This window comes from Anser anser (assembly GCF_964211835.1).
Source record: "Anser anser genome assembly, chromosome: 1".
In the NCBI taxonomy this organism is placed as follows: Eukaryota; Metazoa; Chordata; class Aves; order Anseriformes; family Anatidae; genus Anser; species Anser anser.
Window position 1 is genome coordinate 133,885,821 of NC_139720.1, and position 16,029 is coordinate 133,901,849.

The 16,029-nt window shown below is 38.5% G+C and overlaps 1 protein-coding gene across 20 annotated transcripts in view; it reads left to right on the plus strand.

Annotated features, from left to right (window-relative positions):
- Window positions 1-16,029, plus strand: part of LOC310894838 (uncharacterized protein) — a 37,437-nt gene that overhangs the window by 12,358 nt on the left and 9,050 nt on the right. For 5 of the 20 annotated variants that reach the window (XR_014580215.1, XR_014580218.1, XR_014580222.1 and 2 more), the window contains one exon: window positions 813-3,280. Coding sequence is in view for 1 of the 20 variants with exons in the window: in XM_083825434.1 (XP_083681560.1) it covers window positions 7,424-7,483 (60 nt within the window). In the remaining 19 variants the exon portion in view is untranslated. The other 15 variants (XR_014580208.1, XR_014580209.1, XR_014580210.1 and 12 more) reach the window with 8 other exon arrangements.

Genomic DNA, 16,029 nt, shown 5'->3' on the forward strand with positions numbered 1-16,029 from the left:
TGCTTTCCCCATTCCTGGGAGAATAATTTACCTATTTGCTTCCCGTGAACCTATTTAACCTCACCAGCTTGACAATGGGCTATACTGGTCCCATTGTGACAATGATCTTTTACATCTTATGTTCCCTAATTTAAGAGAGACAGGAAATCAGTTTGGACCAAAGATGAGTTTGCAAAAATAGCAGTTAGAATGAGCAAACAGCTTGGAAAGTAACCATATTTGATACTGGAGCAATTGAAAGACAGTAAACATGAAACCTACGGATATCAGTTTCACAGGGTCACTTATCAGAGGGAAACTGTGTGATAAACAGTGTTTAGAATGAGAGCTTTTTCTTGATTTGAATTATTCATTTTTACTCTTGACCATTATTCTTATGTTAGTTGATTATAAAGCATATCAAGTAATAATATGGTATCATAGCAACATAAAGGAAATCAGTCTTACAGATTCTGGAGATGCTGATATCATTGCATTTAGTTAATGTAAAACAATTATTGAGCTGACATCTTCATATAAGTTTATTTTCCAGTTAAAAAAGCGGTGCTACTATCTGATATGACATTGTGCATCTATATTGCTTCAGGCTTCTTTTAAAAAGTCTCTAAAAGTCAATTCTCATTTGTAATCACTGTACTGTTAAAAAACTTTGTCACAGCCTTGGCTCTTGAACGGGTTGTGCTGGAAAACATTTTTCTTTCATTTTAATGTCAGCCACCAACCCAAAGCTGTCATTGCAAAAACACTGAAAAAGCTGCGTACCAACTAATATCCTCTGCTGTGTGATTTTATTTATTTATTTATTCTTTTAGGTGTGGTGGGGAGAACAGTTATTTCAAAAAACATCTCCTAAATAGTGCAAGATTAACTGGTTTCATAAGAACTGAAACTCAAGCAGTATTTTTGATATTTGCAAGTGTTTCAAAGCTCATCTTCCTGACCTGAAACATTACAGTGCCAGAGATGGGGTGGGAAGGGAAGAGGGAGTGAAATTCTAGATATAATCTTTACTTCTTCCTAGAAGCAACAAAATTACCAGAAGTTGAAGCAGAGTAATTAATGTTTTCTGCAGAATACCTGCAAGCATGTTCACGTTCTCAATGTTTAGTGAACTGACAGCTATGAAAATAAAATTCTGCATTGTTTTCAGAAAGCAGCCCTCCTCCCTAACACAGTCATCTCAAAACAACAATGAGGTAGAGAGGACACAAAATTCATGGACTGGAAATGAGACATGCTTTTTACAGTGCATCACTGAGAACTTCAGAACATTTGCAAGCATTTTTTGCCACTGTCATTTTAGGTTTTCTTCAGAAATCTGTGTTATTTTTACATTACATCAAAAGCTGCTTGTCTCTGATAATATACATCACAGTGCCATCTAGCGCAGGAAGAAAAGAACAAGAAGAAAATGGATGGTGTGAGCTTTAGCTTGTGTGAAAGCAAAATCAATGCCATACACAGCCCTAGCTGAACAGGATTATGCCTTCCTTTAACAACTATGTCTCTGATTTCGGTAGCTCACAACTAGAACATGTGCTATCACCAAAGACTATACTTCTCCATGCACAGACTTAGGATTGTGTTAGTGGGGACATTATACTATATGAAACGGAATTCTTTATCTAGGGTTTGATTATCTGAAGCTGCCTGCCCTGAACTCTGGCTGCACAAAATTGGATGAAAACCACAAAGAGAAACGTAAGAGAGACATTGCTTTAATAATTGATTATTTTTCAGTGAAAATTTCTCATAAAAAAGACTGTATGTATCCACAGTTCTTTCTGCGAGGCAGCTGAACTACTACTGCCTAGATGAGACAATGCATTGCAACACTATGCTCAGAAGAAACTTGAAGAGTTAATTTAAATATTGATAAATGGAATTTTTCACCAAATCTCATCATGGCAACAGAGATCGGACACCACAAGTACAAAGGTCTCTCTTCATCACCAGTTACTGGGAACAATGTCCTACATGAGAGCTAGAATGGCCTTTAAAGTTCTCCTTGACTTGACATTGTAATATGTTTGAGACCTGCTTCATGCCTGAGATATACACCCCTGAAAATATTTCCTCTTGCATGGATTAGCATTTTCCTGGAATCCTTTCACCAGAGCTCCTGCTACCACTGTCACAGTCTGCTGGCTAACACAGAAGGGTTTTGCCTGGAGGGCTCGGGCCAGTCAGGTTGGGCTCCTGACTGCAGGAAGCCCTTGTGGTGGCCCATTGTCCTCTGGCCCACAATTAGTGTGGGGGTAAGTTCCCACTTTCCCCACATTCCCACTCATCACTTCAACTCTCAGGAAGAAGGAATTTAGGAGGACCTCCTAGGCTTTATTACATGTTGCCACAAAAAGAATAAGCGCTGCATAGATTTGAAACTGGGCATACACCTGAACGAGACAAGTAAGGAAAACGTGAGCTCCATGGGTTGGTAGCTATGGCTGCAAGCATGCTGATGTTGGCTTCTGTGAAAACAACTTTTCAGAAAAGAGAGTGCAATATATAGGAATAAGAAGGTCATGCTTGTTTTTATTTTTTTCCCCTTTTTCAAAGGGCTGGTTAATTAAACATTAATGAGGATACTGCATGTTAGTTATAAACGTAATTCCTCTTTCTCTGTTTTCATGGGACTAGGTTGTAATAGGAAACACAGTACCTTCCCTGAACCTATTGCAAACCAAGGTGCCTTTAGAACATTCTTTATAACTTGCAGTCAAACCATTTCTTAGATGTATGATGTAATCCTGTATGTATATCTGGATTCTTGTCAGAAAACAAATTCCTGCTCTTCTGACTTCAGTGGAGATAGCATTGCACTCAGACATTTACATTTCCAAGCATGATGAATGAGTATAAATGCACTAACATGAAAGTCTGACATTTTTACACATCTTCATCTTTATTATTTTCTTAAAGAAAGCAGCAAGTGGTTTTTTGACTGTCCCCTCCTCTCTACAGATATTCTCTCTAAATGGGAGGTTGACAGACTATACAAAACCAGCTCCTGTGCTTAAACAGCATTATTACTCTAAATGTTTTGATTGCAATGCTTGTGGCAGAATAAGAACTTTAAAAACTAGGCATGATAAAAACAGAGATATGCATTGAAGGGACAAGGTACTAGCAAATCCAAATGCTAGGCAAGCGTCTGCAAATTTAAGGAAACAATTTATATCAAATTGTTTACTTAAGTAATGGCTCAATGGAAAGCCAGGTATTCTTATGCTTTTTGCTTTCCACTGTCAGCTTAATTGCAACAGCAAAATCACTTGGTGATTTTTATTTTTTTTTCCAATCCAGATGCTGTAAAGGATTGTAGAGGAACCATATGAAAAAAAGAGCAAAAGTCTTCTCTTTGTTTAAAGAGAAGGAGATCAAATTTCTTTACCAGGGGTGGTCAAAGTATAATCATGTTTAGAATTTAAGATTAATTCTATATTTAATATTGATAAATCTAATTTATAGGATTTCTGCTGCTTTTTAACCTAGAGACAGTGTTAAGATTCATGAGATTATTTTCATTTATGTGCAAGCAATTCCATAAGTCAAAATGACTCAACCTATATTTGCATGGAATGTTTACCCTTTCTGTAACATCTTTAATTTTGTCAACACTGAAAGCAGGTCATGATTTTATTTTTAAGGCTAGTAAAAAATATTCAAACTGTTCTGAAGTGCAGCAGAGTGCTATCTTTGTCCTCTTCCCCCAGGATAAAAACCTACAACCAAACACATCAATAAATGTTATTCTGTCCTGGCAGCCAAATTTCTGGCATTTAGTAACTTTTGAAACTGCAGCACTACCTGATTTATTTCAATGGTAATAATGGTAAGTAAAGAGGATACAAAAGACTTTGTTACTTAATGCAAGAGCTCTTGGACAAAATTAAGGACCTATCAAAGTTTTTTATTCAATTTTTTAGCTCACTGTACAACACTGTACTAAAACATAATTTGGTTAAAAAGATCTAGACCATTTTTGATGTGTAAATACTAGGTGAATGGTTTGCTATGTTCCATCTTCCATCTCTGCTAGCTGGGGGTAGCTCAGCAAATGGTGATTCAGCCTTCGGTCTGAAGCTCATTGTATTGAGCCTGCTCCAGATGTCATAAATACATCTTGTTGGGATATTTTATTCCTCTCATTCTCTCACTTCCCTGCAGGCAGTCCAGACTGGAGTGGATTTATGTATTTTTATTTTGGGATTGTTTTTGCTGGAAGGCCTTTTTAAAAAAAAAGGTGGCATTTTGAGGGAGCTGAAGTTGCACACCATGTACATCTTAATTTAGTTATTGAGTTGATTTATGCTTAGAATATCTAAAGTAGTCTCCCCTCAGTACCCTTCATATCCCGAGATATTTTCTTTCTTTTTCTTGTCTAGCTCCAGATGAGAACAGTTTGGCTCAGTGTCAGCTGTAGATTTTGTTATTAAATTTTGATTGTCTTTTTGTATGGAGTGTTCTACCGAGGCTGCTCGGAGACTATGCTGAGACCCTTTACTGTAGCTAAAGGTATTGATTCTGTGTAATACAATTATCTCTGTAAATGTCTGCATATCCATTGCAAAAACAGTTCTGTTTTACTTACTGCAAGGATTCTTTTAATAGAATACAGTCGTCATTAAAATATTTCCATCACATCTCCTGGGAGGTGTCTGTAGCCTCCAGCTGAGTACAGTGTGAAAAGATCTCTTTTGAAGCTGACATACTCAGATAGACCAATCAAACAAAGCAGCATCATGTAGAGTCCTTGCTGGGCCTCAGAAAGCAATATGGTTGCATAACCATAGTGCTGTTTCTACAGTAATTAGTCACAGCATAGAACAGGGTTTACAGACCTTTGCTTAGTGCTATAGGGGGGCTGGGGCTGCTGTTTGTGCTGGTGTTAGCTATGCACTGCCGCTGTTTTGGCAGTATCCTTGCTTTGCTCCTTTGTGTTGGAGGAACCTGTCCTGGCAGTGCAGGCTTGCTCTGGGTGCTTGGTGGCTCATAAAAGCGGGTGCAAAATTCAGGGGCTAACCCTGCTCTGGGACTCTGCTGCTCATTTTTCCACTTGGATGGGTGGGGCAGAGATGTCTGCTCTGCCGTACATCAGCTTTGATTTGCTGGCACATTCAGCAGTATAAACCAATTCCAATATGCTGCACTGAAAAGGGAGGAAATTAGGGAGTGACTACACCTGAGGATAGCTTTATTAATGCAACATTTCCAGCTTCAGATGTCAAAATTATCTGCAAGCTGAGAGCTCTCAGTTTATATTTTACAGTGAAATTATTTTCTCTCTTTTTATAAAGACATGTCCAAGTTTATTATTTTATCCTGCAGTACCCATTGATGTTATCAAAGGAAAGTGCTGCCTTAGTACATAGAATCACAGAAGAGTTTGGTTTGGAAGGGATCTTAAAGATCATCTAATTCCAGCCCCCCTCCCATGGGCAGGGACACCTCCCACCAGACCAGGCTGCCCAAAGCCCCATCCAGCCTGGCCTTGAACACCTCCAGGAATGGGGCATCCACAGCTTCTCTGGGCAGCCTGTGCCAGGGCCTCACCACCCTCTGAGTAAAGAATTTCTTCCTTATATCTAATCTAAACCTACCCTCTTTTAGTTTAAAGCATTCTCCCTTGTCCACTCCCTGACAAAGAGTCCCTCCCCTGCTGTAGGCTCCCTTTAGGTACTGGAAGGCCGCTGTAAGGTCTCCCCGGGGCCTTCTCTTCCCTAGACTGAACAACCCCAACTCCCTCAGCCTGTCTTCGTAGGAGAGGTGCTCCAGCCCTTTGATCATCCTCATGGCCCCCCTGTGGACTCATTCTAATAGGTCCATTTTCTTCTTGTATTGGGGGCCCCAGAGCTGAATGCAGTGCTCCAGGTGGGGTCTCACGAGAGCAGAGCAGAGGGGGAGAATCACCTCCCTCACCCTGCTGCCCATGCTTCTTTTGATGCAGCTCAGGATACGGTTGGCTTTGTGAGCTGCAAGCACACATTGCTAGCTCACGTTGAGTTTCTTATCCACCAAAACCCCAAGTCCTTCTCTGTGTGGCTGCTATCAATCTGTTCTGTGCCCAGCCTATATTTGTGCTTGGGATTGCCCTGACCGAGGTGCAGGACTTTGGCCTCATTGCACTTCCTGAGGCTTACACAGGCTGACCTCTCTAGCCTGTCCAGGTCCCTCTGGATGGCATCCGTTCCCTCCGGAGTGTCAGTGGCATCACACTGCTTGGTGTCTTTGGCAAAGTTGTTGAGCACGCACTCAATCCCATTGTTCTTATTGCTGACAAAGGTGTTAATTAGTGCCAGTCCCAATACTGACCCCTGGGTAACACCACTCTTTACTGGTCTCCACATGGACATTGAGCAGTTGACCACTACTCTTTGAGTGTGACCACCCAGCCAGTTCCTTATTATGGCCCATCTGACAAATCCACACCTCTCCAATTTAGAGACAACTCTGTCATGTGGGACAGTGTCAAATGCTTTGCATAAGTCCAGGTTGATGACATCAGTTGCTCTTCCCTTATCCACCAATGCTGTAGTCCCATTGTAAGTGGCCAGCAGATTTGCCAGGCATGGTTTACACTTAGTGAAGCCAATTGGCCGTCACCAGTCACCTCTTTTTTTTTTTTTTCCATGTGCCTTAACACAGTTTCTGGGAGGATCTGCTCCATGATCTTGCTGGGCACAGCGGTGAGACAGACTGGCCTGTAGTTTCCCAGATCTCCCTTTTATTCCTTATTAAAAATGGATTTTATCTTTCCCCTCTTCTGGTCGCTGCAAACTGGATTTCTCAAATATGCTGGATAGAGGCTTAGCAACTTCATCCACCAGTTTCCTCAGGACTTGCAGATGCTTCTCATCAGGTCCCATGGATATGTGCACTTTCAGGTTCCTTAGGTGGTCCTGAACTTGATCTTCTCCTATAGTGGGCAGTTCTTAATTCCCCGGTCCTTGCCTTTGCCTTCTGCAGCTTGGGCAGTGTGGCAAGAGTATGATCCTCTCCTTTTATAACAAGTTAAATTAAGTAGGGACATATACATCTCCACAACACTGCTTCAAATTTTGTTCAGTGAAAGTAAGCATCTGTCTTGATTCTTATTAAAGTGTTAGAAAGTGAAAGTAAGTACTATTACAGAGAAGAAGAAATTTAAACAAAATCAGATTCTTCAGAACAAGTTGATCAAATCAAAAATACCTGTGTGATGTTCGTACAAGTGTAGAAGTGTGTAAGAGAGAAATGGTATACAGTTAGGTCTTATCTTGGCAAATATCATGATGACAATTCATATACAAGCATTCTTCTATTTCTTATTTTTTACACTGTGACAGCATACAGGCAGCACAGCCTGACATGTATATTAAGCAAAGGCAGAGAAAAGTCCATTCTCTTAGAAGAAATGTAACAGCTTACCTCTCTCTCACAGGAAAGCAACTTGAACACCTGCAAATTGTTCTTTGAACTGCAGCAAGAAAAGGAAAGAGGGGTAACGTTTTGACCCTGAGACATGGGTGGAAGTACACAGCAAACTTGAGATTGTCAGCTAATAATTTGGATACATGATCTCATAACTTATGTTGGGATGAGTGCTGTCAGAAGTTATAGCATGCTCCAGTATGGCTTTATTACAGTCCTGTGCAGCTTTCTCAACAAACACTATCAACATGTCATTTGTTCCATCTGTGTTTATATATAATGCTGCTAATGTCCTAATGTCTTGTATCTAGAAAGTCAGAGTTTTTTGTTTGTTTGTTTTTGTTTTTATATATATATATTTTTTTAAACTAGAAAACTACTGAGAATTAAAATTAAATGCTAATCTTATAAAGTTGGGTGTTTCTTTTTAAGGTTATCTTAAAAACTATTTCTTCATATAGCTGCTTAACCTATTAGGGCAACAGGAACTGATGTTTGTGATAATTAATGCAAACATTGTATTTACATGACATAATGAGAATCCAGTGGCAACTTTTCCTATACTGACAGCATTGTGCCAGCTTCTCTAAAGAAACTGTTTCATAATAAATATAAAGATACCAAGTACAAATAACGTAAGTGGCTCAGGATTCATCAGAGCAATATCTGTTACTTGATGTGCCATAGCTTATAATATGTTATATTCTAGAAGATCAAAAAAAAAAATTAACCAAAAAAAGGTATTAAGGAGACATTTCAGCGTAGGGCAATATTTCAGCTGATCTTAAGACAGAGCTTCATAAGCACAGGGGTAGATGTTATACATGTGGCTGTGGGAGTGGATGGCCCAGAGGAACTCCAGGGCACAACACAGTACAAGCTGGCTGCATCCTGATCATCCAAAACCTGCTTCATTCTCAGTTGTGTGAATAGGAGGCTAAGATCTAGATTTTTGGGTGCATACACACTCATCAGAAAAGTACGTTTCTATGAAGGTTTCTATGCTACATAATGCATGTACCATGTGTTTGTGGCTAAGTGGTTTTAGGGCTGATGCAGCCTTAGGACTAGGAGAAATAGAGTTTATTAGCAAAAACATATATTTCCAGGTAAGCTTTGAAATTAATATATCTTAACTAGTTCCTTAATTTGAGGAACTGCTAACATGTCTCATATGTCTTCTCTGAAATAACTTGTTTGTAAATTGCGTTTTTAACCTTCCTCTCCCTAAGTTATAGAAGTGGCATGTGCTTATTACTTTTTTTTTCTTTTCTTTTTTTCTCTACAGATTCTGTGTAATTCTAAAGAATTAAATCAATTCCTTTTTATTATTATTATTTTTAATTCCATGGTAACTATTATAAAGGAAATGTAAAGTTTTCATCATGCAAATTATTCCGGCTTTGTCTTCTGGAAAATAGATATAAATTTTCTAACTATTTTCTCTTTTCTCCTGTTATTGTCAGCTTCCAAGAAACCCTATCACTGTGAATTTAGAAGGTTATACCTAATCTTTAATCATGCATTTTCCCTATTTTTTTATTATATTTTTTACTTCACACTAGCAGCTGTATTAAACCAGATTATCTTGGAACTGCTGAAAGTTTTTACCAGTTAACTAGATGATGACAGTATACACTTTTAATTCACAGACAGCATTAAAATGGAAGGAACTATTGGCAGCTCAAGAGACGGAAGTAATGTTCAGAGTAACCTTGACAAATGGATAAATGAAAAAAGTTGCTATTTAATAAACATAAAATTACACACTTAGGCAGCAGTAACCATCTGCACTGCAAGACTAAGAAATAACTCACTAAGGAAGAAGTGTGTGCAGAAGGCTCTAGGTGTCATAGTGGATCACAAGATGATGAGACAAATCAGCTGAGTGACAGCTTTCTTCTGCAACATGTATGATGCATAAAGAAAACATGTAGGTTGTAAAAATATTTTCATTCTTTTTAGCACAGAAAATTAGATTTTATTGTTGTTGATGATGATGATTCTTTGTTTTAATTTTTAGCTTTAAGTAACTTAATCCAAATTCTTCTTCCCTTCAAAGCTGCCAGAAAGCTAGCATGTACAGTTGGCTTCAGTAAGTGATGCACTCAGATCTCTAAATGACCATGGAACTTTATGCAGCCTTTTAACCTTCAGTTGCAGCTCTCCCTTTACCCTATAATGTGATGAAGACCTTGAAAGATTCATGAGTTTGGTTTTTCTCACACTTGATTTATCAACAGCCTGGTTTGGCTAACCTTGTTAAGGAATAAAAAAAAAGTCAGGGGTTAAAGTCATGGGCCTTTTCCATTGACGTAATTTGGCCCAGAATTTCACCAAGGGCTATAAAATGATTAATCACATGTTACACAGCAGCACAAAGACATTGTGCAACTCAGATTGTCCAGCCTTGATCCGTCCAACCACATGGCTCTGCTCCCATGTTTTGACACCCTGTATTGGAAAAGTCTTCAAACTGAAGTTGTAGGGCAGAACAGGAAGATTTGACAACTGATCCATAAATACATCATTTACAACATAGCTGTATGTCTTAGTAATGTCAGGTCTTGAGCCTCCTCTTCTCAGTCCATAAAGCTTGGAGTGGAATGTCCTGGATTAGACACCTATGGCCAAGAATCAGAGGGTGAAATAAAATAAATCACTCACACTAATGAGGAGTTTGTGAGGGTCACAGTGGGACACCAGGATTTCGGAAAGAAATGTGAAAATAATGGAAAGTTAAGTCATTCCAGGTACAGAGAGAGCATGGGAAAAGCCACAGAGATGTGGTTAGAAAGAGGAGGAAGGAGCATCCAGGCAAGACAAGTCGGCAGGGCTTGGGCACGCAGGAGTAGGCAGAAATGGGATTTGAAATGCAATCGGGAACACAGAGGCACGACATCTTGAAAACAAGTTTGGGCAGTTGAAATGAGGATGAACACCTGAAACTGGGCCAGACTGAGGTCTCAGTGCTTTATTCTGAACTGAAATCAAGACAAACAAGAACCTTTCTGCGGCGTTCAGAATTGTGATATACATCTCTATTTTGTTGCTTCATTATGCAGCTGTGTAAAGATAATTGAGAGAACTGTGCTAGATTTTTCATCAACAAGCAATAAAATGTGATAAATATGTTACATGGAATGGCAAATGTTAGAATTAATAAGCTGAAATGTTGACGAATTACTGTTTATATACTTGACATGTAATAATTGCTTAATTTATCATCTGAATCTGGAAAACTTAAATAGCAGGCATTTATAATTAATTTTCTCCCCTTGCAAACTGCAATTCATTCCACACTCAAAGGAGTCAGCATTAATTTCTTTTCTATCAGCCACAGGCCATAAGTTAATGCATTAAAAAAAAATCAGAACATTTAAAATAACAGTCTAATTAAATTATATCCTCTACTGTTGGAGAAAAACACATGATTCTTTGGGAGATAATCAGTCACCACAGTAAACACAATTTAGTTCTTCTCACAAATCTGTGTCTACCCACTGGCAATCTTAGCCTGTCAAGAAGAAGAATTCACTTTACTGAACAGAGGAAGGATATTGACTTCAGCCTCATTAGCAACTTCAAATGAGAATGACAATGGGAGTTCATTAAATAATAATAATTTTCTATATACTGAGTTTCCTTCACTGTGTAGAAGAGTATGCTTTATGTCGAGTCTGACAAAGTCCACATTTCTGGTTCATGCTTCCTAGATAATTAGTTAGATAATGCCCTTTTCTCAGGGTATTTCTTGTTTGATCAGCAAGAGCTTGCTACTGCTTCACTGAAATTAGTAAAGCAGGTGGTGTCCAACTCAGCTCAGAATGCTGAAAGTACCTTGCTCCAGGGCTGAATCCATCCATGTCGTCAGGAAGATCCGGGAACTTCTAGGAGGACCACATCAGTCAACGTGGCTGCACAAAAAGCACTCTTCATTGCTGGCAGCTGTTGTCCCATGGAGTGGACTGGAAGAGTCTCATTAAAGACCCATGGTCTTCTGTTCATTCAGTTTTGCTAGTGAAAGAACAGCTGTATAGGACAAGAGATCCCTTTCAAGTACACAGCTGGGAATAACTGCCAGAGAAAGGCTGTTATGAGACCATTTTCTTTTCCACAGCAAGTTGAATTCAGGTCTCCCACAAATAACTGCCCATTTGACTATGTGTAGTTACTTAGCCTGTGTGTGAACTGCCTACGTAGCTACTCCAAGGGCTATTTCAGTATTGAATTGTTACAGCTGAAAAATAATTAAATTATTATTTTTCCACTTTTTCAGATGTTCTTCTGTCATAAATGTCATTAAGTTCTGGCAAGAGATTAAGTACCTCATGTTAAAAATTCACCTTGCTATAGTCTATTTAATTTTGATGATTTTTTTCCATCTAAGTACTATCAAGAATCTTGAAATGCTAAGAATAAGGATATTTCACAAGATGAAAATTATGAACACATCCTTTTATGCTAATTAGTTCTCAGTTTTATTTTAAGAATAGTTTTCCAAAGGTTTTTAATTTCAAGATCTTTAGGGCAAAAGAGCATGTGACTTCTCTTATTGCTCCCCACCCCAGCTAGTGTCTTAATTCCATATATAGAACTAAGTATATGTGACAGACTACAGCTTTTCCTGCATTCTTGCAATTCTATTTTTCACAAGATACCATTGACGTCATGGGCTTTAGAGAAGGATAGAAACCTGTTCCCTTCAAGATGCATTCCAGCACTGTTCTCACAGAAACTTAGGAAGGTTATTCGTTTATGTGCGTTATTCCGCAGTCCTCCCTTTGGTATTTAAACTCTCAGTCGAGTGCTCCAGTACTTGCTGTCCCTAAGAAAAGGCAAATCACTCTCTATCAAGCTGCACTGCAGGCGTATGCGATCCAAACAGTTCAGACCACTGCTCCCACAGCTGCTTAGTCATTCTGCATTAAAGTATCATAGAAAGCAATCAACAGAAGCCTCTCAGAGGACATCACTGCTTTCTCTTCCCAGTGGAGTACCTTTGCCAACAGGTACTTGGATCAGACGCCTTTTGTGCTCTCTCGCCCTGTGCAGTGGGGGCAATGGAGAGAGGAAGGGAATTCCTCCCATCTTAGCTGCACTGAGAATGCTCATCTGGGACAAATGTATTGGTTATTTGAGCTCGTTCTGGCTCAGCCCAAGTCAAGATCAGACAGTATGCTTAAAGGTGAGTGGCAGACTGCGGAGGAGGGGAGAAGAGTAAGACAATTGTGCCTGCACTGAAATGGATATTTTCAGCATCTAAATCCCAGAGATCATTTCAAGCATGAAATCTAATTTTATGTAAGTGCTGTCTTGTATCCCTGGCTTAGCTCTAGGGTTAAGTGAGAGAGCATGCTAGCATTTCTTCATAACCAGCAGAGATTTCCTTCCCTGCCCCCCCCCCCTCCCCCAGCAGGATGACTGTTGTCTACAGCTGCAATTTCAGCCCTTCCACCCGAGCACCTAAGAGAAATCTGCCGTGATGTTCAGCACTGACACATCCTTGCCCCTGATCATGTCAAGAATCAGCTAAGGTTGTGTTAAAAAGCCCACGTAACCTATACTCACTAAATCTGAAGACATTGAATGTGGCAGAAGGGAAAGTCAATCCAAATCCATTTCTTGTAACAAGAACATTAGTTTCATATGAATAGACATTCATCATGAAATTTACTCGACATCCTTATTGTGGCTGGAATATCAGGGCTTTTAGCCCACTGGCTCTTTATAAAGCTTCAGAGAAACAACAACACAAAAAAGTTGTGACAGATGAAGCAATGAACATAACTCTTGTGTTATACTGAAAATGAAACGAGTCAAACTTCTAAATGCACTTTATAATGCAGATACATTAGCAATAATTATTTTTAACAAATCATAACTGCATTGTAACTACACTGCAATTATACTAATTGTATTGAAGTTAATGTGCATTTGTTTTCTTTTGTTAAACCCAAGTAATCAGGTGAAGTAATTGCAAAGAAGTGTTTGAGCACTAAGATAACCACTCTTTGCTGGCACAAGTCTAGCCATGTTCATCATCACAGTTAATTATAACTTAACCTTTTCAGTGTAGAAGTTGTTCTTTGGCCTTCTCCAATAAGCTGCAAGAAAAATGTTGCAGACTGTCATTAGGGAAATACAGGTGGAAGGAAAATAATTTTCTGATTTTACAGAGGGGCAACATTTTAAAACATTGCAATTCCCCTTGCAGGAGATGATGTTATCCCAATGTGGGATATAATTGACGATACAGTTTCAAGGGTTTCTGCTGCTCTAGATACAGCAAGTATCTGAGCTTATAACTCCTTATTCATTTGAAGTGAGTTGACTTATAGTAATGTTATTAATGGGATCATTTGAGATTATATGACCTAAGAAATTATTGCCAAATTGAGACAATTCTTTAAAAAAACTTTTAGTGAATCAAAATGTTTTGATTTTGTCCAAAAAGTAGCTCTTACCAGAAAAAAAAAATAAATAAATAAACAAAGCACTGGTGAAACAATGTTCCCACACTGAAGACTAACAGTTCCTCAGTTCTTGAAAGCGCTTGGAGACCTAATCCATACATGAACAGAGTTCTGCTGACTACCTAAATCTAGCCATCTCAGAAAATTTTAGTCCTGAGATCTGGAGGTAAAATCTCATTACTACAGAGTTATTCAAACATTAAAAAGAAAAAAAAATATCTTTATCCTGGACTTATTTTAAATGAGGGGTATAAAATAGCTAGGCAAAACTGAGTTGAGACAGGAGCCCTTGGTCCCTTCTGAGACCATGAGTTGTGGAACTGTGCTGTTGGTCACAAAAGCTAGCAAAAAGTGTTTTACTGATTGTTGCTTCTTGACTACTGGTGCAGTTGCTCTCAGATTACCTGTACAGGTAAAAGGTCAGTATTTGAATGTTTTTCCAAAAAGCCCACTTCAGGTAAACAGGCAAAAATTAATGCATTTTAAGTAAAATAGACTTCAAGGGTGTTTGTTTTCCTAAAGGATGTTTTGCTCTTAGTTAACCTCAACACTCTGACTGTTCCGTGCTTTTTCATAGGCCTTTGCCAAAAAGAAGAAATTTGAAGTAGTTCTTTTAACCCAGGGTGACTGTTCTTCAAGTTCTTTTATGTTCTGTTCACGTCTCTACGGGTGTTCTTCTGTGACAGTTGCTTCTCTCTGCTTCTCTCTCTTCCATGTGCTCTCTACTCCAAGTATTTTTTTTTTTTTGTATTAACTTGATAAAAAGAGGCAACTAACATCGGTCTGAAAAAAGAATTAATTTGTAAAAGTTATCTCCTACCAGTTGCCAGGCAACAGCCTACCACATCACCAGTCAGTTGATCGCTGTCTTAATTACTCTCTTAATAAGTATCGCTTGGGTTTAAGCTGTCTTCTGTAACACAGTTCTACAGTGAAGTCCACTGGGCTGTCATTTCAGGTCCCTACTCAGGAAGGACAGTAAATACTAGGTTTGATAATTGCCTCACATAACACAAACTCTCTTCTATTTTGTAATATATCTTCTATTATATAATAAACTTTGCCATACGTACATGACGCAAAGTTTCACAGCAACAGTTGTTTTTCCAAAGGTACTTGGACACCTGAGCTGACAGACAGAGAAGCTCATGTGCAGAAGCCATCCACGAGGTTTTTTGTTGGTCTGCACATGTATAGTTTTGCCCTTCTGGGACAATAAAGGCCCATCATTCATGTCAAGCTTGTGTGTCAGAATTGTCTGGGCCGCTGGTTTTGATTGATTCTAAACAAGGTAATATGCGGGCCTCACTCCTTTTAGGGTAATTCAACTTCATGAACACTTTGGCCTTATACATTAACAGGTTTTGTCTTACTCAGTTATAACAGTTGCAACTCATTTTGTTACTGATACAAATGGCTGCGTGATATAAATGCATTTAAGGAATAATAACCTATTGTGTAATTACTTATAACTCTTTAACATATAATCTGCTGGCATGAAACAATCATTTTAAACTGCACACTTATCCTGGATAGTAGGAGAGGGTAATCTAAAATCCCAACAGGCATTGTTGAGGAAAAAAAAAATCATGATTCTATGATTCTATGATTCTATGACATTTGTTAATAATTCTCTCCATTCATTTGTGATATTTATCCATCATTTCTAGATATACAGCTCCATAAGTGAGTATTCTGAAATGCAAAGCTAAAAGTATCAGTTTTGGATTAAAAATAAATAATTAAAAATAAGTATTTTCTCCATGTAATATTGCATTTTCCAGATTTAATTTCTTTTTCAAGGGAAGATTATGTCCAAAAATGAATGTGCAGTCACAAAAAGTAGAGATATGATTTTAATAAGTAAGGGCTATTACAAATACAAAGAAACCAGAGGAAATGAAGTCATACTCAGATGCTTTACATAGTTTCAGCTGTTAATAACTAAGTCATTTTTTTTCACGGCCTGCATTCATTAACATGCAGGTCTTCTGCAGTAAAGTGCTTCATTTGTTTCACGCTTGCCATAGTTTTGGCTAGGATAGAGTTAATTTTCCTCCTAGTAGCTGTTAGGGTGCTATTTTGGATTAGGATGAGAAGAGCGCTGATAACACGCTGATAACATGCTGATGTTTTAATT